Source organism: Prionailurus viverrinus, chromosome E3 (assembly GCF_022837055.1).
Source record: "Prionailurus viverrinus isolate Anna chromosome E3, UM_Priviv_1.0, whole genome shotgun sequence".
Lineage (NCBI taxonomy): Eukaryota > Metazoa > Chordata > Mammalia > Carnivora > Felidae > Prionailurus > Prionailurus viverrinus.
The window spans coordinates 2562247-2589925 of NC_062576.1; the positions used below are offsets into that span (position 1 = coordinate 2562247).

A 27679-nucleotide genomic window follows, 5' to 3' on the forward strand; every position below is an offset into this window, starting at 1 on the left:
TCTGAAGCGGGACCTGAGCTGTCAGCACAGAGCCCGATGGGGGCTCAACCTCACGAACTGTGAGATCACGACCTGAGGCGAAGTCGGGTGCTGAACCGACCGAGGCCCCCGGCGCCCCTCCTCCCCATTCCTACTTACGTCTCAAACCCTCCCTCTGGAATCCCTTCCGTTTTGCTTCAAGTGGAGTCTTCAGGGTTCCTTCAGTACTTGTGGATGATAAACTTCCCCTGTCTGAAGAGGTCTCCATTCTGCCCTTAACTGTACAGAGTCCTAGAGTAGTGGTTCCACCCTCCCAGACTCCACCGCAGAGCGTCATTCACTCTTTGTGGCTTCTGCTGTAGCATCTGGGAAGAAAGCGGCCCAACCGTCCCTCCTTTTAAATTACACCTGCTGCGGACTCACTGGGACTCTCGACTGTGATCGGGTGTTTTTCTCTTCAGTGACTGTGTCTACTCCAGCCTTCTGCCTGGAACTTGTGCCTGCACGCTCGTCAGACCTTCTCCCACCACACTCCATGCCCCTTCAACCCGCTTACGTGTTCTCCCCGTTTCTGTCTTTTGTCCTACATGCTTGAAATCTGCTTCCCATATTTCTTCTTCATTAACATTCTCTTTTATTGGGTTCACACTACTGACTAACACATCCACAGAGTTTCAATTTTGGTTTTATATTTTTCGGTTCTGTAAGTTCGAGTTTATTCTTCTGAAATATGTTAAGTCACTTTTGGGGTGCCTGGGTAGCTCAGCTGGTTAATGTCCGACTTCGGCTCAGGTCATGATCTCATGGCACATGGGTTCGAGCCCCGTGTCGGGCCCTGTGCTGACAGCTCAGAGTCCAGAGCCTGCTTCGGATTCTGTGTCTTCCTCTCTCTGCCCCTCCTCCGCTCATGCTCTGTCTCTCTCTCAAAGATAAATAAACATTTTTTAAAAATGTTAAGTTGCTTTTAATAGTTTCCAGTTTTTTTCTTAAATAGATTTTCTAACATCTATTTTTTTAAACACACTAAGATCAGCTGTTCTAAAATCTGTGTCTGGTAAGTCTACTACCTAAACACTACGGGCCAGATTCTGCTGTCCTTTCTTCTGATTCTAGCTATTATGCTTTGTTTCCTTGTGGCTCTGGCTATCCCAACCCCATCTTTAAAAACATCATTTCTGGGGAGTCTCCAGGCTTCAGGCCTAAAGAGTCTTTTCCAGAGAGGTTTCCACTTGCTTCTATCAGGCACTCAGGCACACCATCTGGTGTCTCACTTTGAGGTAAATTCACAGCAAGGGGGTTTCTCGGACGGCTCTTACAACGCGGAGAACCAAGCCCCCAAGGAGCCTGTCTACGCTGGGTTTCCTTGTGCCTCCTCCAAGCCGGGCCCTGGCTCGGCAGCCAGGCCGTGCTCTCCACTCCCCCCCTGTCTGGGGGTCCACTTGTGGCTCAACCTCACCCTCAGGGGCCTCAGCTCACTACAGAGGCACTTCGGATCAGAGTCGTCAACTTTGGCAATCTTAAAGGTCGACCTCCTTTTGAGACCCTGAAAACTTAGGAAACATCGTGGTTCGGGTTCACATCACCGAACGTCTCAGGGACACGGCTGCCGGGGCTGCGCCTACCTCCCCGGGTCTCACCCTCGGGTGGGGCCTGGTGCGTCCTCGCCACCTCCCCCGTCCGCACTTAGAGGCTTTCCCACGGTGGCTTTCCAACACTAGAGTTCTAAGTTCCCTTTGGCAGGAGTCTCTGGGTAACTAGTTCCGCTGTAATGAGAAGCCGGAAACCTTATAGTTACTGCTGGAGAGTGACTCACATCACACCCCTGCCACCTCTGTGGATCAGTACCTCCCTCCCGGGACCCCAATCAGACCAGGGTATTGGCCGCCACAGTCACGACCAGTCCGGTGGACGAGTGCGGACGTCGCTGTTGCTTTAATCGGCAGTCCCACGGTTAGTAGCAAGGATGGTGACTTTCCATCCTTCGTGGATTCGTCACGCACGATTCACGAGAACGTCTCAAGTTGCAGTTGTCTATACCCTCTTCACAGGGGGGAGAAACACCTTTGTCACACGCTGCAATTTTTTCCCCAATTTGTCGTCTCCCTTTTAACTTTCTTTAGGCTGATGTCTGCCGTACAGAAGTTAAAACATATATTCAAATACATTATCCTCTCCCTTGGGGTTCCTGGCCTTGTCATCGCACACAACGAACAACAGTCCGTCATTAATTCTACCCCCGTCACGCCCCTGAGACATTGCAGGTTCGCGGCCAGATCACCGCAGTAAGGCGAGGGCCAGAGTAAAGCCAGTCAAATGAATTTTTTGGTTTCCCACTGTGCCTAAAAGCTGTGTTTACGCGGGAGTGTATTAAGTGTGGGACGCCATCAGGTCTAGGAAAACAAGATACGAGCCTGCATCGGGCTGTAACCTTTCTGCCGGTGGAAGGTTTTCCTGGAGGCCTCCGGCTGCTGACCGTCAGGGTGGAGGTTGCCGGAGGCTGGGGTGGTTCTGGCAAGTTCTGAAATGAGACGATCAAGTCTGCTGTGCTGACTCTTTCCCGAAAGGCCTCTCCGTAGCGTGCGATGCTGTTCGATAGCATCTACCCACAGGAGAACTTCCTTCACGCCTGGGGTCCAGCCGCTCACACCTGCTGCGGCTTTAGCGACTCCGTTTACGCGCTGTTCTCAACCCTTTGTGGTCATTTCGACCGTCCGCGCGGCGCCTTCACCAGGAGTGGGTTCCAGCTCCAGAAACCTCCTCACTTGCTCACCCGGAAGGAGCGGGTCCTCGTCTGGTGAAGCGTGAGACGGAAGCCGACCAGCCCCACCCGCAGGCTCCACCTCTGGTTCTGCGGTTTCCACGGACCTTCAATGTGTAAAGGAAGCGGTATGTGCGAGGTGTGCCTGTAGGAGGTCCATTTCCGCCCGGACCACCGTGGCTCCAGCTCACAAACCCCCCAGAGGCATAACTTTACAGCACATTATTCACGGGGATCTACGTTAAAATGCTTAACGCTTCATTTTTCCTTCCCCCGAAGGAGTAGATTTTAGAGGTCTGTGAGTACATAACACTATTCATGATTAATGAAACGGGGGGAAGAAAGGCCGACATCGTGAGCAGGAACACGTAAGTTCTCACCGGCCCGCGATCCAAGAATAGCATAACTTGGCTTCCTGCTTCTGTGTCCTCAGGCAAGAGCCACCCAGAGGAAAACTCGGTGCGCCCGCCCCCACGGTGCTCGGATCGGGACCCAGACAGGCCCTCAAAGGCTTGGGCTACACGGAGTTCTCTGCGTTCTAATCCCGGCCAGGCCGCTCATTAGCCGTGTTACTGTAGATACATTTCTTCAACTCCCAAGCCTCACACCCTCTCAGTATCGAATAGGAGGATTTGGTTAGAGAAATTCTCAAGTCCTTTGACTTCAACAGTTAGTTTTAAGAAGGCTGAGTTTTCTCCCACAAATCACACTATGAAAGTTAACGTAGTTAGAAAGGTGACTGACTCACACACACACACACACACATACACGGCACCAAACCAGATGAGGAAAGTAACCTCTGGTCGTCCAGTACGTGAAAGAGAACTCCACTGTCTGCAGAAGTTATTCACCAATTTCTAACACTTCCGAGCTGTTCTTTTTTTTTAATTTTTTTTTTCCAACGTTTTTATTTATTTTTGGGACAGAGAGAGACAGAGCATGAACGGGGGAGGGGCAGAGAGAGAGGGAGACACAGAATCGGAAACAGGCTCCAGGCTCTGAGCCATCAGCCCAGAGCCCGACGCGGGGCTCGAACTCACGGACCGCGAGATCGTGACCTGGCTGAAGTCGGACGCCCAACCGACTGCGCCACCCAGGCGCCCCCCGAGCTATTCTTTTAAAATAAAAAAATGACGCACGTACCTCTGTATCTGTACATGTGTATTTAGCTCTATTTGCAGTTAGACGAAAGCGTGGGGCCTCCAGACTGGGGAGTTCTGCTCAGAAATAAACAGGCAGGTCGCCTGGGGGCTCAGTCGGTTGAGCGTCCTGACTCGTCCGACTCTTAAATTCGGCTCGGGTCACGATCACAGGCTTCATGGGATCGAGGCCCATGTCAGGCTCTGCGTGGACGGCCCGAAGCCTGCTTGGGATTCTCTCTCTCTCCCCCCCTCCCCCACATGCACACTTTCTCTACAAAAAAAAAAAAAGAAAAGGAATAATCAGGCATACTACTGATAAATGATAAACGCAGCTGGCTGGCTGGCTCTCAAGGGCACCATCAGCCTCAAAAGTGCACATGTTGTACGACTGCATTTGTGCAATCTGGTGCACGGCAGGGGTGAGGGCCGCCGGAGGAACGGCTGGCGTGTGACTGCACCAGGGACGTCTCTGGGTGACGGAGGAGCTCCAGGTCAGTGTCCTGACCCCAGGGCCGATTACACGAATGCACACGCGTAACAGTGTGACACACGCAGGCACACACACCGCACCAACGGCAACTGTGTTGTTTTCTTCTTATGCTGGAGTCACGTCTGTTGGGGGAAAATGGGTGAAGGATGTACTATCGCTGCAACTTCCTGTGAATTTATGATTTTTTCAGAATAAAAGTTAAAAAAAAAAGCGTTCGGGAAAACAAGCACCTGATAAGAGACTAATAGAAACCAACAGAAACTCGTTCCCACAGGAAGACAAGAAGTAAAGGGCATCACTAGCAACTCACACAAGATAACGTAAGTGGCTGATAAACATACGAAACGAACTGACGGTCACGGAGCTCTTTTCACTGAGCCACTGGTAACATTTAAGAAGATCGAAGCGAGCGCGTGGAGAGCAGGAAGAGAGCGGCTGGGGCCCGGAGCGCGCGCTGCGCTGCAGGGGGAGGCACAGCCACAGCGTGCAGGGGGGCGGTGCACCGACAGTCAACAGTGACCGAGCAGAGCCCTGCTGGTCCCCCTGCAGCACAGGAGGGCTGGCCTGGCGCTTTCCCGGGGTGGGGGTGGGGGTGGGGGGATGTGCGGGCCTGTGAACTGCTGTGGCCTGCCCTCCTCTGCTCCAGATCTTTGCTCCCGCCCTCCTGCTCTCGAAACCTGAAGGAAATGAAGGGTGACCGAGCTTCCCAGAAAGACTGGGACGTGCGATCTGACCCGTGTCTCCCGGCAGAGCCACCTCTGGTCACAGACACCGTGAGCACAGGGTTTACTTCCGTGGCTCCAGGGGTCGGTCCCAGACACACAGGCGGCCCAGGAGCCACTCGCAAAGAAGAGAAAGGGACTCTCCGACAGCATCATTTTAAAATACAAAGTAAGGGGCGCCCGAGTGGCTCAGTCGCTTAAGGGTCTGACTCCTGATTTCAGCTCAGATCATGATCTCAGTTTGTGAGTTCGGGCTCTGTGTCAGGCTCTGCACTGACCGTGTGGAGTCTGCTTGAGATTCTCTCTCTGTCTGTCTCTCTCTGCCTCTCCCCTGCTCTCTCTCTCCAAATAAATTTAAAAAATATTAAAGTATCAGGCTCCATATCAGCCACAGGGCTGACGCCTAGGGAATCCTTAAGCTTGGATGGGCAGTGAGACCAGAGGACCTCCAAATTCCTCTTCAGTTCTAAGACATACAGCCCTGACCACTTATCCCCTCCACCAAGATCATCCTGATTTGAGCCACAGCCCTGTCACCTAGATTACTGCAAAAGCCTCCAAGCAGGCCGCCTTGTTTCTATGACGGAAAGGGCTGCCAGAGCGATCCTGTTGAAATGTACATGAAATCACACCACACTTCCCCCCGAAGCCCAAGTCCTTCCAAGTGGCCCCTCACCACGCCCCCATCCCCTCTTACCCCACCCGCTCACTTGGCTCTGGAACACAAAGCGTGACCCTGCCCCAGGGCCTTTGCACTGGTTAGTCTGGCTAGAACACATCCCCCTCCCCTGGACAACCACAAGACCTGCTTTTCCACCTCCCTCAGGGCTTTCTCAAATGCCACTCAGGGAAGCTACCTCAGTTAGGGCTCCGAGCCCAGCTTCGGAGGCTTTAACAGTATGGCCCAGGGTGTCCCCGCCGTGCTCCATGCCGCTTCCACTGTGGGTGTGCGCTGACCTCCCAGGTTCTGGGCACCGGTCAGTAGCCTGAGCGAAGGAGGACAGGCTGGGGCAGATGTGGCCAGTCATTTTAAGAGCAAGACTGAGAAGTGAGTCCCAGGGCTACACTCAGCCAGAGAGAGAGCGGAAAACGTAGCCTGGCTCTGCGGACACGTTCTCAACTCGACTCCCGTGACAGAAGGGAACGCAACTGGGGAAGAACCAGGAATATGCTAACCGCCGCCCTGTTTACCCAGCTAGCCCCCCCATTCTCTATCCCAGGCCCCTGCTTGCTCTCCTCTAACACACACAGCACACGTGCCCGGGCAGGCAGGGGCACGCACGACTGTCTCTTCCTATCAGGAGGTCCGCTCCATGTGGTGCCTGTTCGCTGCTATTTCCCGGGGACACACGGTGGCTGCTCCACAAATACTTGCTGAACGAACGCGTTCCACACCATTAGAAAGGACACACGAGACTGAAAGCCCAGTTGTGAGGTATCTCCAGCAGCCCGTACACGTGGAGCAGCCACCACATTACGTGCTCTTCCGACGGTCTCCTCGCTCAACACAGGGGCCCAAAGCAACTTACAGACCCAACTCTCCCTCGCGGCGGCTCCACACGGACCACCGACCCCCTCCCCCATCGCGTGAGAGGCGGGAAGGTGCCAACGGGCCTCTGGCACAGGCAGCCGTGTGTCTCCGTCGGGAACACCGGGCCGCTGAGGGCCCGCACCAGCGGGGGACTCGGCTCCCGCCACACTCACGAGGACGTCGCCCCGTGGAAGGTCACCGCAAGGGCCTGGACAGAGGCCCTCGCTACCACCCCTGGACTGGCTGTCCTGCCACTTGTGACATGAGGGGAGAAGACGGCGCCTCCGTCTGGGGCTTCCTGCCACGTGCGGCCAGAGGTCACGGAGGAGCGGACACCCAGGAGCACTCAGCATCTGCCAACAGCAGGAGACCCGCATCCCCAAAGCAGAAAGTTCTCTGGAATGCCCCAAGTTGCACCGCAAGGGGCATCACGCGCTACAGGCTCTGTGCTCGCGCACCTGCTGGGGGCCCCCCTGCCCGCCTTTGGCCTGACACCTCCCAGGACAGCTCCTGAAAGAAGCACGACCACTGGGCATCTCGAGAGCAGAGCGAACAGGAAAAGGCCAAGGATTCCAGGGACGTCGGGCAGGCCGGGCGGAGCGCAGGCAGGCAGAGGCGCGGGCAGACCAGCCACGGAGCCTTCAGAGACCGGCGGCGAGCGCCGTGTTCTCCCCAGACAGCCCGCGGACGCGACCTGTCCTTTCCCAGGCACGCCGCCCACCCCAGGCCTTGCTCACCGGCCAGCCACCAGGGAGCCGCCAAGCCCTGAGGGCACACGTCCTCCCTAGCAGGAAGGGCCGGCTGCAGGGGGCCGCGCCCGTCACGGCCGGGCCCCTGGTCTCTGGCGCGCTCAAAGCCACGGAAGTTACTGTGGCCACAAGGCACCTCGTCCTCCGTTTGGCCCGGCTCTCTGCTGTCTCAGAGGCTTCCTAAGAAAGCTCGCGAATGTTAAGCAGGGCGTCCGGCCTTTTTGAAAGGGGGCCGCTCCGATCTTTTCTAAGATGGAGGAAGGGGCACGCGGCCTAACTGATGTTTGCCGCAGGAGGCAGAGGAGGACGTGGTGCCCTACTCTCCCAGGGCCCGACGGAGGGGCGTTCCCAGCCCGAGGGCTCTCGAGCCGAGTCTCTACAGCCCTTACACGGCTCGCGTCCGTGGGGTGAGGGCCGGGCGGAGCAGGCGACGAGGCAGGGCCAACACGGATCGTGGCCGTGCAGGAAGTCAAGCCCTGGGGGCCACAAAAGGTGAGCACGACACGTGTGGGTTTTCCGTCAGGCGCCAGGGTGCCGCGTCCAGTGATTCTTTTGATGGCGTAAAGTATAAAATCATAAATTATGGGCCAGTATGTAGTATAAAGTTACCCGAGGCCACAGGGTCATTTCCCTCTTAAGCCGTCACATTCGGAGGACTGTCAGGGGGCAGCACCCGCACACGCCCGTGACGAACAGCTGTCCTGTCCATCTACAATTCAGCTGGTGCACTCAGCCTCCCCAAGCTCCTCTGCTGAGGTCGGGAAGACTCGATTCCTTTAAACGTGACGGGGGGAAAAATAAATCTCCGTACTAAGCAGAATCCTTTCATTTCCAGGAATTAAGAAACCCGGGGCCGTCAGCGTAAACGTGCTCCTCTGAGCGGAGCCTTCGATTCCGTCTTCAAAGCAGGAGACAGAAGACATCGTCAAGCCAACACAACGTCCCACCCCTTTGAAAGAGGAACGGAAAGGATGCACCGAGTGTCCACGGTCGACGTGAATCGTCCTGTGTGCGTGCCACACGTCCACCCGCGCGGCCTCCCCGCCATCTGCACGGATGCTGGGCTCACAATCGGACAACGGGAGGTCACGTGGAGACTCCGGGGATTGTCCGGTCCTCTGAGCGCGAGAAGGTGCGCCTGACCTAGGGTCACACCAAGCCGTTTCCGGAGCCGTTGGGCCACAGTCTCGAGAGCACACTGGCTGCCTTCAGGCAGGCAGGTCGGCACCCGGTGAGCCCCCTGGCTGCTCTCACGGGTCAGGGTCGGGGGAGCTGGTGATGAACACGAGGTAGACTACATAACGAGCCGAGAGTCATGCAGAAGCAAACGCCCCAGCAGCGGTAAATCCGAAGAGGTGGGACCGAGTGTCAGAACCACTGGTGCTCGGGCCTTGGTTCTCAGTCTGTCACCGGGCCTTCTGAGGGAGCCCAGCAGCCGGCCTCCGCCTGCCCACCACTGAGCCACTTCGGGAAACCTGAGAGCGGCTGCAAGCACACAGCGGTTCTGAGGCTTATGGGGGTCCTGCACTGCTCCGTACCGCCCCTCGTCCCCGGGCCGGAACAGGGTGGACAGGGAACCCAGGCCAGACCGGCAGCCTCCCCCTGCCACCGAGCCCGGTCTCCTCCCTGCTCCCGCAGTGGCTACGCTGGTGAGACCCTGTTGTGTCGCCACCGCCTCGTGACCACAGGGGAGGCGAACCGGCCTGAGCAGAAGGGGGACAGTGCCAAGGAAGGCACAGAGAGGTTCCCCGGTGGCCTCACGGTCCTGCACGTCTGCTGAATGCCCTCCCCCCCCGACCCAGCTGTCCCTCACTCCCATCTTTACACAGCTCCCCCATAAACACCTCCCCTCATCCCTCCCTGCCCGGCTGGAAGTGCCTACTTTCTCCCTTTATGCCTAACGCAGCCTGTATCTCCCTCAATTATATTTCTTGGCACATTTCACTGCAATTATTTGTTTGTAAGTGTGTCTGTCTCACCAGCTTTCAAAACAAATGGGACTCGACCTCAGCACAGCGCCCGGCACGCAGGGAGGGCTAAGTGAGTGTCCGCCTGCCACATGGCCCAGCAAGGACCACGATGTGCAAACTCACAGTCACTATCGGGGCGGAACTTATACACAAAAGACAACGTGCCCGCCTCCGCTGTACTGTAGTAACGAACGAGACCCTAATTTCAAGGTATCACAGAAAACAGGTAAGTGGTGAATATATTATCCATATTCTATATTACAGGCACGTGAGTTAGCGCATAAATCGCAGAATTCATTTAAAGACCCAAAACTGTCTTTAGTTAGCACAAGGTCATAGGCAGAGACAATACTTTCGTTCGTCTACCTACGAGGAAACCTCTGGTGTGCCTTGCTACGTCTCAGAAGCGCTGTGAAAGGTAAGAGCTAACGTAGTGCGGTTGTGCGCTTTGTTTCTGAGCTGCAGAGCTTATCAAATTCCGCGTGTGACTGGCAGTCGACCTCAGGGACCACACAGAAGGGCCAGGCGGCCTCCTCTTTGGAGCGGGAGGAGCCCCGGCCTGCACACCCACCCTGCTCTCCGCCGAGGAGGAAGGGCCCTCACACGGCTGTCACCAGACTAGGCCTTTCTCCTCCCTCTCCCTGGACTGGCAAGTAAACCCAGAGGGCAGAGGGGACAGGAACAGTCTAACACCTGGTGGACAGCAATTCTCAAAGCAGCTGGATCTCTCCAGCGAGAGACTGTCAAGGGCCTGTCGCCTGGGGAGAAAAAAAGAAAAAAAAAAAAAAAAAGAAAACTAAGTTGATGAAGCATCACCCTGGAAAGGATGTGACACTTAAGAAAGGTCCCCAGAGGAGAGAGAGCAAGGTCGGACTGCAGATGGGGAAGGGAAGGGCCTGGTCATGCTGCACGGAGATGCTTCTGTTCCCCACGGCGGGCCCTGCCTGCACACCTCGGCAATAATGACCACGAAGGCCTACTGTCCCCCATTTCAATCAGATGCTCTGATTTTTAACTTATTTTTTAATTTTAGGGGGGGCGGGGGGAAGGGAGAAAATACCAAGCAGGCTCCAAGCTCAGTGTGGAGCCCGAGGCAGGGCTCAATCCCATGACTGTGGCATCATGACTGGAGCTGAAATCAAGACTCAGATGCTCACCCAACGAAGCTACCCAGTTGCCCTACTGATTTTTATTAAAAAAACACACAGAAAAGTACAAAGTAGAAAATAACAAATATTGGGACGCCTGGGTGGCTCAGTCGGTTAAGCAGCCGACTCTTGATTTCAGCTCAGGTCACGATCTCACAGTTTGTGGGTTTGAGCCCCGTGTCGGGCTCTATGTTCACTGTCTGGACCCTGCTTTGGATCCTCTGTCTCCCTCTCTCTGCCCCGCCTCCGTGCCGTCTCTGTCAAATAAATAAATGTTTAAAAAAACTGAAGAAAAAAACCCAAACAAACACCTGGGGCGCCTGGGTGGCTCAGTTGGTGGGGCAACCGGCTGGGGCTCAGGTCATGATCCCACGGTTCGTGAGTCTGAGCCCCGCAGTGGGGTCCGTGCCGTCAGCACAGAGCCTGCTTCGGTTCAATCCTCTCTCTCTCTGTCCCTCCCCCGCTCGTGCTCTCTCTCCCGCTCAGAAACAAACAAACAAACGAATGAATAACAAATAGGTACCTACCACCCAGTGAACCAAACCCAGGGGCAGCTGCTCCCGGTTACGGCGGCTGTGAAGCCTACAGGACTGCCGGGAACAGTACGCCTCTCGGGTACCGCGTCTTCGGGGAGCCTGGCTGCTGGGCGCACAAGACGGAAACAGAGGCCAGTACCCACCTTGCACCAGTTTCACCTGGCCACACGCCGAGGTGAGGTCTAGATTAAAGGCTCTCGGGGACAGGCTATTGTTGGCCTTATGACTGCCATACCCCCAGCCTATCACACCGGTGCCCAGCACAGAAGGTGCTCCTTAAGTGTTGGATGAATGAATGGAGTTAGAAAGACACAGACTGGCTTCTGAGGCCCAAGTTTCTCGCAGGGATTACCATGAAGAAGGGCTGCGGAAGCCTTAACCTCTGCGGCTTATTTCCATGTCCTTCCCTGCACGAGGCCTCGACCTCAGCTGGGAGGCCCCTAGCTCGACATGACTGCCCCCCACATGACTGTGGAACAAGGCAGACAGGAGTCTGGCAAAACCACCCCCACACCACCCTCCCTGACGGAAGGCTTACCAAGCAAGAGCTTTGAGTAATCAGCTGTGGATGCCTACATGTGCCTCTCTGGTCAATTCTCGACGGGTAGTAGTGATTCCATGTTCTTTACAGGGACAAAGACTCAAACCCCAGTGTTACACGGAGATGCTGTATTCCCTAGCCGTTCTGGATGTTCCTGCTCTTTAGAAGATTAAGATTTCTTTCTGTGACAACTGCATCTTCCAGTTCTGTCGACTGTTCCACCGTTATTTTATTTTATTTTATTTTATTTTATTTTATTTTATTTTACATTATTTTATTTTACTTTATTTTATTTTATTTTATTTTACTTTATTTTATTTTATTTTATTTTATTTTATTTTATTTATTTTAACGTTTATTTATTTTTGAGACAGAGAGAGACAGAGCATGAACGGGGGAGGGTCAGAGAGAGGGAGACACAGAATCTGAAACAGGCTCCAGGCTCTGAGCTGTCAGCACAGAGCCTGACGCGGGACTTGAACTCACGGACCACGAGATCATGACCTGAGCCGAAGTCGGCTGCTTAACCGACTGAGCCACCCAGGCGCCTCTCCACCATAATTTTTGAACTTAACTTGAAAAAGCATGTCAAGGTGAGAAATGTCCCCGGTTGGATCCAGTGATGGGTATTAAGGCGAGTGGGCAAAAGCTTCAGGGGCAACAGGACACCTGCATCGCCTCAAAGCACCCCCCCCCCCCCACCGTGTATATGACAGTACCCGGGAGCTTGACAGCTGAAACCCAGCAGCCACGGCCTTTACTGAGCCACGAAGGCTCGCGTCGCTACGAGGGGGCACACCATCGCTTCCGCAGTTTTCTGGCCAAAAACGAATAATCTTGTCCTAACAAGGAGGAAATACCAGACACACCCAAGTAGGGACATTCCACAAAATAACTGATCGGTGCTCTTTAATGGTGTCATGGTCACAGAAACCAAGGCAAGATGGAGGACCGTCACTGACTACAGACTAAGGCAATGTGGGGTCCTGAGCCAGATCCTGGCACACAGGGAAGTCCCCAGTGGAAAACGGTGCAACCAGAAAAAGGTCTGTTGTTGCATTCACGATATGGAACCAACATGAGTCTCCCGGTCACGGCGGTCGTGCTACGGCTGTGGGCCAGGTCAGCCTTAGGGGCGACGGGGTGAACAGCATATGGAAACTGAACGGAAAAAACGACCAGGCAGACCGCATAAATACATGACAAAAATACAAGTAACTCATTAGAGAAAAGTGGCAAGAGCACCAAAGGCATAGCCCAGAAGGCACACAGAGCCGATAAGCATCATCAGGGGAATTTCAACGACACCACGAGAAGCTACTATCGCAATTTTAAAGCCAGGTAACACTAGTATCAGCGAGGACGAGAGCTAACGGGGACCCTTTTCTGCTGCTGGCAGACGTGTTACAGGGACGACCACCCTGGAACATGACCTGCTGCATCTGGTCCATTTGGAGGCATAGGCGTCCGCGGCCTGGGCAGCCCTCCTCAGCCGGTACGTGTCGCAAGGAAACCCCCGAACGCATGCGTCTGGAGACACACAAGAGAGACCACAGCAGTTCTGTGTGGAGTGGCCAAACACGGAAAACGGTTCCCAAGCACAGCTTTGAGAGAACGGACGGATCCTGTTTATTCCCACCGTGGACAGACGGCCGCAGAGAAAATGAAGGAACCACAACCACACCAGCAACGCGAATGAATTCCGAAATCGCAAGTCACAGGAGAGCATATTCACTATGAAACCATTTATATAAAGTTTGAAAGTAGACAAGACGGTTTAAAAATACATCTCATAGCAAAACTGTCAAGAAAGGGACTGATGGTTCAAAACGTGGGGTCCCAGCTCACAGGGCAAAGGGAGTGAGAGTCACAGGTGCTTCTGGCCCCCCGGGGTGTGGACGGACGGACGGACGGACGGACGGCGGGCACGGCTGCTCCTGTTACAGGGGAAGTCTGAAGCCCTGTCTAGAGCGAATGAAGGGTCGTTAGGAAAAAGCCAAACGCAAACAGGCGTGTCTTCAATGAATCTAAATGACAAAGACGACCAGGCATGTTTCAAAACTTTTGGACATTAAAACGGAAGGAAAGAACCCAAAGAGAGCAAGTGGACGGTTTGGATTAGCAACCAAGGAGCTGATCTGGAAGGAAAGGGTCACCACCTGCCAGCCGGGAGCTGCACCGTACAAGCCGGAAAGCGGTTTCAAGGAGACGTTAACTTCCAACCATGAACAAGGCCTGAACATTTTAAGCTCCTTGAGTTACACGGAGCTTTAACAATACTTTGTACTCCTTGTACTTACTTAGCCAGAATGAATGAATATTGCCCCTGCTGAACCATTTAGATAGCTTCATTTGCCTCCAGTGTGTTTGCTGTTGGTGGTGTTGAATATTAGGATGTACAGCAATTTGCAGCTTGCCTGTACTTTGACAGTTTTTAAGGAACTTCTGAAGGCCAAAACCGGTCATGAAAATCACGATCGTGCAGCCCGGGGGAGGGCTCACTCACCAGCTGGAACTCGCTCCTCCGGCTAAAAGCCTCCCTGATGCCGGAGTCCCTCCAGAGAGCGCTCAGGGCGGGGACGTACAGCTGGAAGGTGGCAGGCTCCACGGGCAGCCCCGCCTTGTTCTCAAAGGCCAGGAGAAACATGCCGTGCTTCTCATTTTCCGAATACTGCCACGGGATGCCCAGCTTGTCTCGCGCATCCACGAGGACCCGTGAGCCCTAGGAGATAAAGGAGACAGAGAGGGTTTAATTACACTCCCAAGACCGCACCACGACAGAGAGCCTCGGCACAGGCCTTGACCGTCACGCAGCAGCAAACTCACAGGCTATCAACCAGGGTCTGTCTCCTGGTTCGTTTGGTCAAGTCACCCATGTCTCAACTCGCTGAAACCTGGCAGCTCCTCGACACCAGGAGGACACGACAGTCTGAAAGCCTGGAGCGAATGGGCGAGCCACCAACAGGTGGCCAGTAACCACCAGACGGGACAAAACTGAGATGCATAAGCCGAGCGGCCTGCCCCCCCGAAACAGGGGCCCGTGGACACATCCTGGATTGAATGCCGCCACTGTTAGTGATGAGGAGAGGCTGTTTTTCATTATTTGGCTCAGTTCCTCACTGTTAGAGTATTCTTGGCCCCTTTTTTACCTCACAGACAGGTTAAGAAAGGGGATGGAGAAACAGCCTCAACCCAGGTAGGTGTCCAGTCTGCGGGGGACACTGTCCTGGGGATAACGGCCCCCCTGGCAGTAACGAGGTCCAGTTCATCATTCTCACCCCAGGGCTTCCAAATTAGCAACACCGTATGGAAGCAAGTCTCTGAGTTCTTCTGAGGGGACCCAATGAACGCTCTCTGGCACCGTGAATCCTGCGGGGGGGGGGGGGGCAAAGACCAGCGGGGGGCCTGTCTGCAAAAGCCTTCACAGGCTCAGGGTGGTCTGGTGGGGCCTGGAACGGCAGGGGGCAGTAACTCGTCTCCTGGCACAGAGAACACCAGGACCTCACTGCTACTGGGCACTTGCTTTAAAAAAACAATAATAATCAGGGCACCTGGGAGGCTTAGTCGGTTGAGCGTCTGACTTTGGCTCAGGTCACGATCTCGCCATTGACGAGTTCGAGCCCCGCATCAGGCTCTGTGCTGACAGCTCGGAGCCTGGAGCCTGCCTCGGATTCTGTGTCTCCCACTGTCTCTCCTCCACCCCTCCCCCGCTCCTGCTCTGTCTCAAAAATAAATAAACATTAAAAAATAATAATAGTAACGGCTTTATAGGATATATGTCACATACAATCCCCCATTTAAACTGTACAACTCAGTGGAAGTTTCACGTCCAACAACTTGGGTCAGAGCGGATTCATTCATCACCAGTTGTGCCTTCCTTGTATCCCTGCTGTAGCATGTGTGGTGTCTACAACTTTCATTTCTGCATTGAAACACTGAGCCGGATGGTAACGGGGACCAAAGAGAGTAGTGCAACTTGTCCTCCAGGTCTAGACCAGGACTGTCCGGTGACAGATGTTCCTGCGAGTCCCCTCCTCGGGGCCCACACTCGTCTGCCATCCGTAACCAGGCCCATTTCTACTGATCCACAAACACATGTCCAAGGCTCACAGGCACCATGGGTAAACAGGTTTATGAAGCAGAGTCTGATCTGTAGAAACTCGGAATCTAGCTAGGGAAACAGACCTATGAATTAAAACAATTGATAACCATTCACCATAAAAATACTCAGAAAACTAGGAATAGAGGAGAACTTCCTTAACTTTGAGAAGACTCACAAAAACTGACAGCTAATGTCATAATTAACAGTGAAGGACTGAATCCTTTTCTCTAAAATCAGGAACAAGAGAAGGCGCCCACTTGTGGAGGTGCCAATGAATACAGTACTGGTAGTTCTAGCCAGTAATGGCAAGGTAAAGACATACAAGGCATAGAGATCAGCAAGAGGGAAAAATGAAACTGAGTCTATTTGCAGATAAAATGAAATGATGGTCTATGTGGAAAATTCCAAGGCATCTACCAAAAAAACTTCCTCGTGAATTCATTCGGCAAGGTCGCCGGATGTAAAATTAACCTATAGAAATCAACTGTCTTTCTACTTACTAGCAATGAACGTGTGGAAACTGTAATTTAAAATGCCGTATCAACAATCACTAAGAAAGTAGAAATCGTATAAAACATGTCCAGGACCTATATGTTGAAAACTACAAAATGTTGACGAAAGAAACCAAAGTCAACCTAACAAATGGAGAGACATACCATGTTCATGGATTGGGAGTTTCAAAATAGTAAATATTTTCTCTAAATTGATATACAAGTCTAACACAATTTCTATAAATCCCAGCAAGATCTTTTAGGGGCACGAATATGGATATATGAGTGCTGTATATAGATGTGTGTGTGTGTTTGTGGGTGTGTGTGTGTGGGGTGTGTGTGTGTGTGTGTGTGTGTGTGTGTGTGTGTATAGCTATCCTAAAATTTTTGGAAAGGTATTAGGTTAGCTGCAACAATTTAGAAAAAGAAACTCAGTGAAAGGAATCACTCAACTCAATTTCAACACTTACTATATAGCTATGGTAATCAAGATTGTGCGGTACTGGTGACAGGACAGGAACAGACACATAGATCAACTGAACATAACTGAGAACCCAGAGGTGGCCCCACATAAGTGTGGCCCACTGAGTTTTATAAAGATCCAATTACAGAGAGGGAGAACAGCCTTTTCAACAAATGATGTGGGAGCAACTGGGCATCCACAGGCAAAGGAAAAAAGAACCCTGACCTCCAACCTCACATTTTATACAGAATCCACTCAAGAGGCAAAACTAGAACATAAGAGAAAATCTTCCGGATCTACGGTTCGGTGAATAGTTCCTAGGTGACGCAATGCATAATTTATAAAAGAAAACATCAAGAAACTGGACTTCATCAAAATTAAAACTGTGCTCTGCAGAAGACTCTCTGAAGAGGCTGAAAAGATGCTCTATGGACTAAGAGGCAATACCCACCACACATCTGACAAAGGACGTGAATCTAGAATTTATACAGAACACTCAAAACTCAACAGTTAGAAACACAATCCAGTTAGGAAATGGGCAGAAGACATGATGAGACGTTTCACCAGAGAGCACGCAAGCAGGTGAGAGACCAGATGTTCAAGGCCACCAGCCATCAGGGCAAAGCAGGTTAAGACCAGAGAAGGTACCGTTACACAGTATTCAAACAGCTGAAATGAACAAACAAAACCAGTGACAACACCAGGGGGTGGTGAGGGCGCAGAGGTATTTAATCTCTCATACATTGTTGACGGGATCTATGGAGGCACAGCCACTCTGGAAACCGTTTTCTGGTTTCTTAAAAAATTAAACCTGTATTTATCAAACAATCCAGCCATCTCACTCCTGGGCACTGACCTCAGAGAAATGAGAATTTACGTCTGCACAGAAACATGTGCAAGAATGTTCATAGCAGCTTTATTCATAACAGCCTAGAGCTGGAAACAGCCCCAAAGTCCTTCAATAGACAAATGGTCACACGCTGTGGGGCCCCCGTACCAGGAAAAAGGACATGGCAGTAAAAGGGAATGAACACTTGATTCATGGAACAACCTGGACGGGGCTCAAAAAAAATTATGCTGAGTAAAAAAAAAAGCCAGTCTCAGAAGATCACATGCTACGTGATTCTGTGTATAGACTATTCTTGAAGTGACAAAATTATAAAGACAGAACACAAATTAGTGGCTGCCAGGGACTGGGAACGGCAGAGGAAGCAGGACGGGGGCGGGGGGGACGGTCCCAGAGTAGCTGGAGATCTACACACACACACACACACACACACACACACACACACAGTAACAATGTCAATTTCCTGATCGTGATAGTGCACAGGAGTTCTAGAAAATGTAACCACTGGGGAAAACCGTGATACCTCTCCCCTGCTATCTTTGCAAGTGCCTGGGAACCTAGAATTATCTCAAAATATATTTTTATTTTATTATTTTTAAAGTTTATTATTTATTTTTGAGAGACCGAGCACGAGTGGGGGAGGGGCAGAGCGAGAGGGAGAGAGAATCCCAAGCAGGCTTTGCGCTGTCAGCATGGAGCCTGACCGGGGTAGGGGGGCAGGGAGGTGGGGGGGGGGGGGGGGGCTCGATCTCACGAACTGTGAGATCATGACCGGAGCTGAAATCCAGAGTCAGACACTTAACCAACTGAGCCACCCAAGCGCCCCCAAAACGTTTTTTCAAAAGCTAACTAGCAGCCATGACAGTAAATGTTCCGATTTTGTGGTGTGGAAAGGTAAGGTTTACCAGGGGTGGGGTAGGAGGGTGGAGATTAGCAGGAAAATGAGATGGATGGGTCTCAGCAGAGCCTGAAGCGCAGGTTAATTTCAACCTGGCACCAATGGACTAGAACCCACCCAGAGGAAAACAGGACTTGAATAAATCCTCAGCTCTCCTTCCTCTGGGTTCCAACCACCCCATTCCTCCCTCTGGGTCCTTCCCGTCTCCCCATTTTCTGACAACGTCACACCAAACTCCCACCTGCCCACAAGGACAGTCTCGAAAAGCTTCAAGAACCCAAGAGAACAAAGATGTTTCACATTCTCCACATTACGCGGGACAAGAAATATCTGAGCACAGAGAAGGCAGAAGAGACCTCTCTGCTGAGGTTCTTGGCACAGGGTCACAGCACCCTTGTGGAAACCACACAAAGGCTCCCACCATCCTCACACACAAGGCCCCTCTTCCGGCAGAGGGGCTGGGTCGGGATTCGAGCCCTCCCCCAGCCCCAGCCCCAGGTCAGGTGACCAACCCAACTACCTCTCCTGAAAATCCAGCCCGCTCAAGTTCAACTCAGGAAATGCGGTCTGACACACAGTGCCCTTCTGACACATCAAAAAGTCTGGCTTGACAAGGAGCACATCCTCACTCACACAGTAAACTGAACCTCTGCTCCCGGGGGGTTTCATTTTCATGTGTCAGAGATGAAGGCAGGGAATCAAAACGGACTTGGAGGCCCGAGCGATCGTTTCCAAGACTGCTTTCAACACTGCACCAACCAGGCCTTGCCTAATTATTGGGGTGAACACAAGTTTGGCTTAAAACACCCTGGTCTGTCCAAAAGCAGCCTGTGTTCCCACCACACGCTACCACCCAGGCAAGCTTGGACACGGTCCAAATGAACTTCACCCAAACACGAAGAAAAGGCTCCTTATTTCTCTCTCTTTAAAAACCCAGGGAAAGTGAGAAAACTGCTGACGAACTTTGAATTACTCTGGTTAGCTAGAGTCGTTTTCTGTATCGACGTCTCTACATATGGAGGAGAAAAGTACCGAGAAAAGAGAGGTCTCTTTAGCCTTTTTAAGTGTGTCCCAGCGAAGAACCATTCTCTGCCACCTTTATTCTGAACACCCAAGATGGACATCAAGGAGAGGTTTCCCCTTTGGGACATCTGCCTAAAATCGGAGCCCACTTTTTCTTCCTTTTTAGACAGTATCAAGTCTTGAGAATGTTCTGCCTACTGTGCTTTTGCAGAACGATCGTTACAGGTGTCGCCATCATTGTATGGAGCTGCAGTGCTTCCAAGACACCAGAATACAGGAGACAGGCTGCAATTAGCACCTTGCCTCATTTCTTCCCACCAAAGACCTACTTCCTGAAACACAAAGCCAAGAAAATCCTAAAATCCACATATACTCAGTAAGAAAAAGAGGAGAAGTTAAGGGAGAAGGCAGTCTGCTTGTGTCATTCATCGTTCTCTCAGTAACAATGTTACACAAGGATTCACTTTTTGATAACCATACGTTTTATTCAGTTACCTAAGGCGAACAGTTAAAAGTCTGAAGCCGTTTGGTGACTTCATCTCGATACTATGTAACGCTTTAAACTGTTCAAAGAACACAGTTTTAAGACGACTTCTAAATCCAGCCACTGAAGCTTCTGGTCAAAGAACAGAGTCCGGTCTGCTGGGGATGTACAACTGGGTGGGTGTGTGTGTGGGGGGGTCAGCTTTATTGGATGGAGACCCAAGACGGCAAACCCTGTCATCTCATTTCAAACTACATGTGCTGAGTTTAGTCCCCAATCAAAGCGGATCTTTTCGGCCACTCCTCACTAAGCTCTTCCCACAGCAAATTCCAGAGCCCAGACACACCTAAAACGCTGGCAGATCAAACGAGCTGTTCCTGCAGAACGAAGGCCGCAGGTGCTCGAGGAACCCGGTGAGGCCCGAAGGTGCCCCCCCACCAGCCACAGCCCATCTCCTCGGAAAGCGGCTGCTGCTTTTTTTTTAAACCCACCAGGGACGGGTTGTGCGCCTTTGGCCACCGTCCAAATAAAAGAAACGCTGCCAGAAATGTAAACAGGATACACTTCAACTGCACGAGTCCAGCAAGGAGGGGCCGAGGGCTCCTCGCAGATTCTCTCTGGAATGAAGGGGAGGAGAGCTCCTAACTCAGAGGTCAGAGCAGCCGCGAGGGAGGGACGGGGAGGGCCGGTACTTCCGGGGCAGACACGACAGCACCCCCCTCGTCCAGCCCCCGCCCCCACGGCACCCCATGGTGCCCCCCCCCACGTGCGCGTGCGCTGTGGGAACAAACGCACTAACAGACGTTCCTCCCACCCGCAGAGCTCGCCCTTCAGGCAAAGACAGGCACCAGGGAAGGGGGTCAAGAGCCAAAGAGGTGGTAAGCGTGGCACCTGCCCGAGGGCCTTCTAGCGGGAGAAGCGGCACAGGGGCAGGAGAAGGGTCGTGCGTGTGGAGGATTTACTCCGCAGAAGCAGGAAACCAGGAAAGGTCTGGAAGGAGCGGCTGCGGCAGGTGCGGTGGGCGGGGCGGGTGCAGGTTCAGGTGCAGGGGGGCGGTCGGAAGGCCACCCCCAAGGAAGAGGGGAGCAGCCCCCAAACGCGGAGGGCCGCAATCACACCACCAAGCAGCTCTCCACGCGGAGTCCAGAGGAGGGTCTGGCTCGGGCCCGGGGGGGGGGGGGGGGGGGGGGGGGGGGTGGCTGGGTAAGCGGAAGGCAAACTAGATTTAACAGGACGGGAAACCCGAGGCAACGCTTCCAAAAAATGGAATGGTCAGAGAAACCCTGGGTTGAGGCAAATGCAAACTGTCGTCTGGAGCGTTCTCCGGCACCCGGGGAAGGCTGGTGCTCCTGGAAGCTAAAAAACACATCCATAAACAAACAAGGAATTCAGCATCAGCTCAGAGTTCCTCACATCTCCTCCGGTGGAATGTGAAAATCCACGCTGCATCTCACAGCTCAAGAGCCAGCAGGCTGGGGACTTGGGAGGTCACCTCCCAGAGCCACACAGAGAGCAGTCTCGCCTCTTCCTGTTCAAGGTGGAGGCTCCAAGCCCGGAACCCACTTGGACTAAACATTCACTACACGTTCCACGGACAAGCTCTAGCACCAGGGGGAGCAGAGCCTTCCTGGTCAAGTACAGAAAATAAGAAAGCAATCTGAGAATAATACTGAATATGATTCCAAGGGGGAAAACGTCCCACAAACACCACAAACAGGTAACACAGCTTAATGCACTAACTCGGTGCTTTCACAATTCAAATTTCAGGGCAGTACAAAATTCAGCATGAAATAACGTAGCAGGCTTTTAAATAACTAAATAGAACATAACGGTAAATATCTGAATCACTTATAAATAATAACAGCCAGTGTTTCATGGAAATCCTGTTTTAGGTAAAGGAAGATCTGTATATATGCAGGGCGCCTGGGTGGCTAGTTGGCTGAGTATCTGCCGTGTGAGCAACACTGTGTTAAGTGCTCAACACCCATCCAGCTCCTTCGGCTTTTTAACCCTGTGAGGGCAAGAGTTACTATGACCATTTTACAGATGAGAAAAACCGAAGCTCCATCACAGCCAGTGAAGTGTGATTCTGTGATTCTAAAGCTGGTGTTTTCTATCTATATTCTTTATGTCTATGCGTCTATCAGGGGAATGAGGGAAGGAAGACAGGCAGGAGGCAGATGTTCACACAGCTGACAGCAGGCCCCAAGACTACGCCTCCACTGACCTTTGGGGACCTGACATTGGCTGGTATTCTCTAGAAGATTAAAAAAAAAAACCCAGTAATTAAAATCTACAAGTATGGGATATGCTTATGCCTGGCTCAGTTACACAGAATTTAATGAGTTCAGATGGTACCTTAATCTTCAAAGAGTAGAAACCTTTCATCCATGTGAACTACCTTAGCAGCACAGAATTCGAACATTCGATGGCTTTCTGTCCAACAGAGAGGCCCTGAGCCACCACGGCCACTGAACGGTACAAGAGTGGCCAGTCTGAATTGAGGTGTTATAAATACATACCAGATTTCAAAGTCTTAGCATGAAAAATATAAAGTCTTAGCATGAAAGATATACATAAATATCTTTTACTTTTTAATTCTGTTTACATGTTGAAGTAACATTTTGAAATCTTGGGTTATCAAAATGTATTAATTTTCTTCCTTTTACCTCTCTTAACGTGGCTAAGTCAAAGTATGAATTTGCGGCTCATGGTACATTTCTGTTGGACTGAATCGCTATACGTTTCTTTTTTTAAAATTTTTTTTATTATTATTTTTTTCAACGTTTATTTATTTTTGGGACAGAGAGAGACAGAGCATGAACGGGGGAGGGGCAGAGAGAGAGGGAGACACAGAATCGGAAACAGGCTCCAGGCTCTGAGCCATCAGCCCAGAGACTGACGCGGGGCTCGAACTCACGGACCGCGAGATCGTGACCTGGCTGAAGTCGGACGCTTAACCGACTGCGCCGCCCAGGCGCCCCGTGAATCGCTATACATTTCTTAAAATGGAATTTGTTTCTTTCTGATCATAAAAATATTTTTAGTGAAGAAAGGAGAGGGAGGAAACATAGAAATGTATTAAGAAGAAAATGAAATCCTTGGGGTACGCTGGGTGGCTCAGTCGGTTGAGCGACTGACTTCAGCTCAGGTCACGATCTCACATTTCGTGAGTTCGAGCCCCACGTCGGGCTCTGTGCTGACAGCTTGGAGCCTGGAGCCTGCTTCGGATTCTGTGTCTCCCTCATCTCTCTGCCCCTAACCCACTCGCATTCTGTCTCTGTCTCTCTCAAAAATAAACAAACATTAAAAAAAGTTTAAAAAAAGAAAATGAAATCCTCAAGAATACTATTTAGAAATGACTGTTGTTAATGTAAAGTGTTACCAGTCTCCTTCTTTACAGACATCCCCTTTGTGTGTAGAAACATTTTACAAATCTTCAACATCTCTAGCAGTATCTCAAACATTTCCCCGTGTCATTAACTATTTCAAAACTTCAGGATTTGTAACTGCTGCGTGATAATCCAACATATGGGATGGGCTATAATTAGACCGATCCCCTGTTGCTGAACATCTGAGCAGCTTCCAGAGCATGGCAAGCGTGAACCGCAATATGCCAGGAGCTGGCCGGTCGGGCAACATCCACACACATCTCACTATTCTCCCGTGACAGATTCCTCTAAGTCGCATTATGGGATTCCTGGGTCAAAAAGTATGCACAGTTACTTCTGAGGCTTTTTTTTTTTTTTTAATTTTTTTTTCAACGTTTATTTATTTTTGGGACAGAGAGAGACAGAGCATGAACGGGGGAGGGGCAGAGAGAGAGGGAGACACAGAATCGGAAACAGGCTCCAGGCTCTGAGCCATCAGCCCAGAGCCTGACGCGGGGCTCGAACTCACAGACCGCGAGATCGTGACCTGGCTGAAGTCGGACGCTTAACCGACTGCGCCACCCAGGCGCCCCACTTCTGAGGCTTTTGATAAACATTACTGAACTTCTCTCCAGAACGGCTGCACCCATTTAATCATTTATATCTGGTAATTTTTCATTTTCCTAAAATTGATTCTTTTTTTAAATTGGTCTCTTTGGTTTTTCTAAAATTATCCTCCAATGATATTTAACCAGTCCCATCTTTAAATCATGGCGACAAGGTAATCACAGTAATTAGCAACTGTAAAATGAAGCAAATTTAGGACACACACATATACACACTGACAACCCAAAGTCAGAAAGAAACAGAAAATTAACAGACATTTCGCTACTCCTAATATATTTTTATATAAGCATTCTCTTTCCTCTAAGTCCTAATGATAAAACGTGAATAAACCAAATAAATCAAATAACCAATGAAAATGAATTAAAAATAGATAAAGTAATAGAGTAATTGTTAATAAAAATGCTTGGTTTTCTCAAGTCCTTTGCTTCCAATCAGAACAAAGACGTGTCGGTCCTTCCAGTAAAGCAGCTCGAATCAAAGCAGACAGAAGATGTAAACGTGTTAGCCTGAATTCCTAGAAGGTTCCCAATCAGGAGACCTTGAATTTGATGGGAGAATTAACATCACTTCTTATCTGCAGGGACAGAAGTCCCTCGAAACAGTGCGGCATTGAGATGGAAGCGTCAGAGGAGAAAACTCGCTTGGACGACACACAGGCGTGCGACTGCTTTCACTCCCTCTGAAACCATCCGATGGGAAGGTGGAGGCTGGCGACAAGACTGACCGGAGAAAAGTTAAAAGCCGGCAAACTTACTATTGCAGAAAATAAAGCCCCCCAGAGGCATCTGCACATGTCAGTAAGTCCACCTCCGGTGTGAGGCTCACGCCGAACCGTTAAGACACCGCAGCCTTTCAAGTCAAGTCTCAGGCATAAACACAGGCGGGCGTGACAGGACAGGAGAGGCGGTACTGGGCTCCCTAGAAGGAGCTGTGGAACGTCGCACACCCGGCGTCCTGGCCCCACGGAGGAGCCACAAGCCCTGTCATTACTTGCGCCGTCCCCTTCCTTGTGGGACTCCAGCTGCTCTAGGAGGCACCGCTGTTTGGGCGTCCGGCCTCGTGGACTGGACCAAGAATAGTGCCGATGGTGGAAAACCGTAGGTTGCGAGAGGGCTCGGCGCTGACCCTTGGGATTCTCTCCCTCCCTCTCTCTCTGCCCCTCCCCTGTTCTCACTTTCTCTCTCTCAAAATAAATAAACTCAAAAAAGACAGACAAAAAAACCACCAAGGAAGCGAGTTCACGGCAGTTCCTGCTCAAGCCGTACAAGAGCCTCCCTCCTCGGCACGAGAGCCCAGGTCCTGGAAGGGGCCCAGAAGGTGCCACGTGACCTGACCCTGTTGTCTGTCCGACTTCACTTCCTCCTCCTCCTCCTCCTCCTCCTCCTCCTCCTCCTCCTCCTCTCCCCTCCCTGCTGGCTTCAGTACCGTCACATGGCCTTGCTGCTTCTGCCTCTGGGCCTTTGCACTCCTGGATCCTGATGGCTGAAACCTTTTGGCCTAGATAGCTCTAGACTGCCTTAGATAACGCACTCCCTCAGCTCCCTTGATTCTACATTCAAAGATCAGCAAGGCCTTCCCTGGGCCATCTTATCCATGGCTGAGACCTTCTCCCCCACCCCCCACAAGCCCACCTCTCCCGTCCCTTCCCCGCTTTCTGGCTCTCTTCAGCACTTCCCACTCGCTGGCTAATGGACCCTATGGTTAATCATTCATCTTGTGGATTATCTCTCTCCTCCCCAGTGGACAGCAAGGCCCCTGAGGGTGGGACCCTTGGTCTGTTCAGTCCCATATTCCCGGGGCCTGGCACACAGTGGGTGGTCTACTTGCTGAAAGAATAAATGCCTGGATTTCAGGTTCCTCATCTGCTAGACAAGGATAACCTTCCTTTCTAGACCCAAGGCTGCAGCACGGATACTGCAGGGGGCAGATATTTGTACACTAACAATTAGATTTGTCTCGTACCCAAAGTGATCAGACGGTACACCAACCAAGTATCACCAATCATTTCAATTTACTTCTCACTGGAAACCTTACCACACGAGGAATTATCACGGAGACTAATAAGTTAATACTGGCTCATGTATTACTTGAGAGTAATTTAGTTGTATAACGGGTCTGGAAATTCCTTTAAAAACCATCTCCCTTCCGTATGTCAAAGATAAAAAGCCCGATTACAGGAAAAGTTCAACCGAAGAGACAGCTTAATTTACCAGAGCGAGTAGATTAAAACTGCAGTGCGATCGAGTTTAAATCCAAGAGATGCCCCACATCTGTGTCTCGCTTCTTTCCAGTATACAAATGCTTTTGTCATCAGTAAGATACAAATAAATCTTTATTTGAAAGCATAACGAACAGTCTCCCAGTGTTGTACCCACTCCCGACAGCAGACCCACCCGCAGTCCCTGGCAAGACGGCAGCAACAAACGGGAAGGTGTATCCCCCTCAGCAGGGGTACCGAGGTCAGCAGCTCGGCCTTTCCAGACGGTACGTGCAGACAATCTGAAGAAATGAAGTCTTCTGATGCTGACGTGAGGAGACTTCATCGAACAGCAAAAGGAGATTAGAATGCGGGAGAAGACGCAGACGCCCTGGCCCCAAATCCCCGGGCGGCAAGGCCGGATCCAGACAGGAAGCCTCGGCTCCAGGCAGGGACCGGTGCCCCGGGTGGGCGCCCTGCAGCGCACCTTCCGCACCAGCCCCGCAGCCCGGGCCTCGGGGTGCAGCCGCTTTCTCCACGGCCCAGGGAGCCCCGAGGCAGCCAAAGGCGGTGGGTGTGTAAGAGGGACTGGGAGAACACGCTTGCGGCTTATTACTCAGATGGGCTGTTAAAGGACCTTCTACCAAATGCTTGTCTACCGTACAGACTTCTTAAAAAAATCACTGGAGAAGAGGGGCACTCGGGTGGCTCAGTCGGTTGAGGGTCTGACTTCGGCTCAGGTCATGTTCTCAGGATTCGTGTGTTCGAGCCCCGCGTCGGGCCCCGCTGACAGCTCAGAGCCCGGAGCCTGCTTCCGATTCTGTGTCTCCCACTCTCTCTTTGGCCCTCCCCCGCTCACGCTCTGTCTGGCTCCGTCTCTCTCAAAACTAAATAAAGATTAAACACAATTTTTAAAAATCTTTGGAGAAGAAGCCTCACAGTAAAATCACTGTACCTGTAAGTATGCTGCCCACGCTCAGCAGTTTGCGAACTAGTAAAACCGAAAGAAGGATTTCTAGTGCATCCGAGCTCCCCCGCAAGCAAGCCCCGGCGGGGTTTGCAGGCAGCACTGGGCGCGGTGAGCTGGGGGCAAGGGCTCCCTCCCGGGGGGGCGCTGACCCTTTACACACAGTCCGGCAGGCGGCACCAACACCAAGGTCCACTTCTGCAAAAGCACCTTCCGTAAGGGACCAGGTGAAAGTCACAAATTGTTTCCATATAAAACCACAAAAACAAAGAAAAGACGACATTTAGCGCAGAACGCGCAGAAAGCATTCCTTGTTTAGAGGCTGGAGGGAACCTCCCGCAGCTTCCTCCCACTGCAACCCTGCAGCCATGGGGCAGGGAGTCAAAAAGGTCTTCAAGTGCTAGAAACCTGCAGACTGAGTTAATCCCTGGGTTACTAATTCTATGAAAAAACTATTTTTAGTTTTCAAGTAAGTAAGAGTAATTCCTTAAGGACACACATCTGCTTTTCCTCAAAATGACGATAACTCCCTCGGGCAGTGTTTTCCTTCGCTTTCTTTTTCTTTTAAAGCTTCTGAGACACTAACACAGTCTTTAGACCTCAGCTAAAACGTGGCGACTTCACGCTCCGGTTCGGACACGGC

The 27679-nt window shown here is 51.7% G+C and overlaps 1 protein-coding gene across 1 annotated transcript in view; it reads right to left on the bottom strand.

The window, feature by feature from the left end:
* Nucleotides 1–27679, bottom strand: part of GNA12 (G protein subunit alpha 12) — a 107586-nt gene that overhangs the window by 48906 nt on the left and 31001 nt on the right. The window contains exon 2 of the mRNA XM_047837855.1: nt 14073–14288. Within this exon, the coding sequence (XP_047693811.1) occupies nt 14073–14288 (216 nt within the window). The remainder of the gene's footprint in view (nt 1–14072; nt 14289–27679) is intronic.